Source organism: Rhincodon typus, chromosome 48, assembly GCF_021869965.1.
Source record: "Rhincodon typus isolate 14 chromosome 48, sRhiTyp1.1, whole genome shotgun sequence".
Taxonomy (NCBI): Eukaryota; Metazoa; Chordata; class Chondrichthyes; order Orectolobiformes; family Rhincodontidae; genus Rhincodon; species Rhincodon typus.
Window position 1 is genome coordinate 4,984,933 of NC_063379.1, and position 961 is coordinate 4,985,893.

The following is a 961-nucleotide window of genomic DNA, read 5'->3' on the forward strand; positions in this document are numbered from 1 at the left end:
CCTCCCTCTCTCTGTCTCCCTCTCTCTCTCTCTCTCTGTCTCCCCCTGTCTATATCTGTCTCTTTCTCTGTCTCCCCCCATCTCTCTCTCTCCCTCTCTCTCTGTCTCCCCACCCCTCCCTCTCTGTCTCCCCCCTCTTGCTTTCTGTCTCCCCCATCTCTCTCTCTCTCTGTATGTCTCCAACCCTCCCTCTCTGTCTCTCCCCCTCTCTCTCTGACCCCCTCTCCCTCTCTGTCTCCCCCCTCTCGCTTTCTGTCTCCCCCACCTCTCTCTCTATATGTCTCCAACCCTCCCTCTCTGTCTCCCCCTCTCTCTGACCCCACTCTCCCTCTCTGTTTCCCCTTGTCTCTGCCCCTGTCTCTCGCATCTTCCCCCCCCCACCCTCTCTCTCTATCTCTCTCTCTCCAACCCCCCCCCCCCCCCCTTCCCCCCCCCCCCCCCCCCCCCCCAACCCCCACAGGGTCTCGCTGATTCAGGAGAATCAGATTGTCTCCAGTGAAGCATATGTACTCTTCTACCAGCTGGACGAGACACAGTCAGTTCGGTGAAGGGGTGGGGGCAGCGAGATTGGGGGAGTTGGGGGGGGGGGCGCTCCCTGCTTGTGACCCTCACAGCTCCTGGAGCTCTCTGTCTTCAGTCCCCCCGCCACCCCAGACCAGTACCGCCCCACCACCCTCCACCACGTGGGCCCATTCTGTCTCCCCTCCCCTCACCTACCCGGTCCCCCCCACCACCTCTTCACTGTCCTCCCTCCTCAGGGGGGCCACTCCCCTTCACATACCCCCCTCCCCACGGACTCTCAGGCGACTGGGCTCTTGAGAAGGATTGAGTGGAGAGCATTGCAGATTAAAATGTAATCCGTTTGCACTGGATGCTGCCTGGATTTCTTTGCACGGGCTCTGTCAGTGTGTGTCTGTGTGTGAGTGTCTGTGTGTGTGAGTGTCTGTGTGTGTGAGTGTCT

At 60.2% G+C, this 961-nt stretch overlaps 1 protein-coding gene across 1 annotated transcript in view; it reads left to right on the top strand.

Annotated features, from left to right (window-relative positions):
• The window catches only part of LOC109925992 (ubiquitin carboxyl-terminal hydrolase 21-like), a 49,239-nt gene extending 48,367 nt beyond the window's left edge, over positions 1 to 872 (top strand). Inside the window, exon 11 of the mRNA XM_048620760.1 lies at positions 461 to 872. Within this exon, the coding sequence (XP_048476717.1) occupies positions 461 to 548 (88 nt within the window). The 3' untranslated portion in view covers positions 549 to 872. The remainder of the gene's footprint in view (positions 1 to 460) is intronic.
• Positions 873 to 961: the final 89 nt, after the last annotated feature.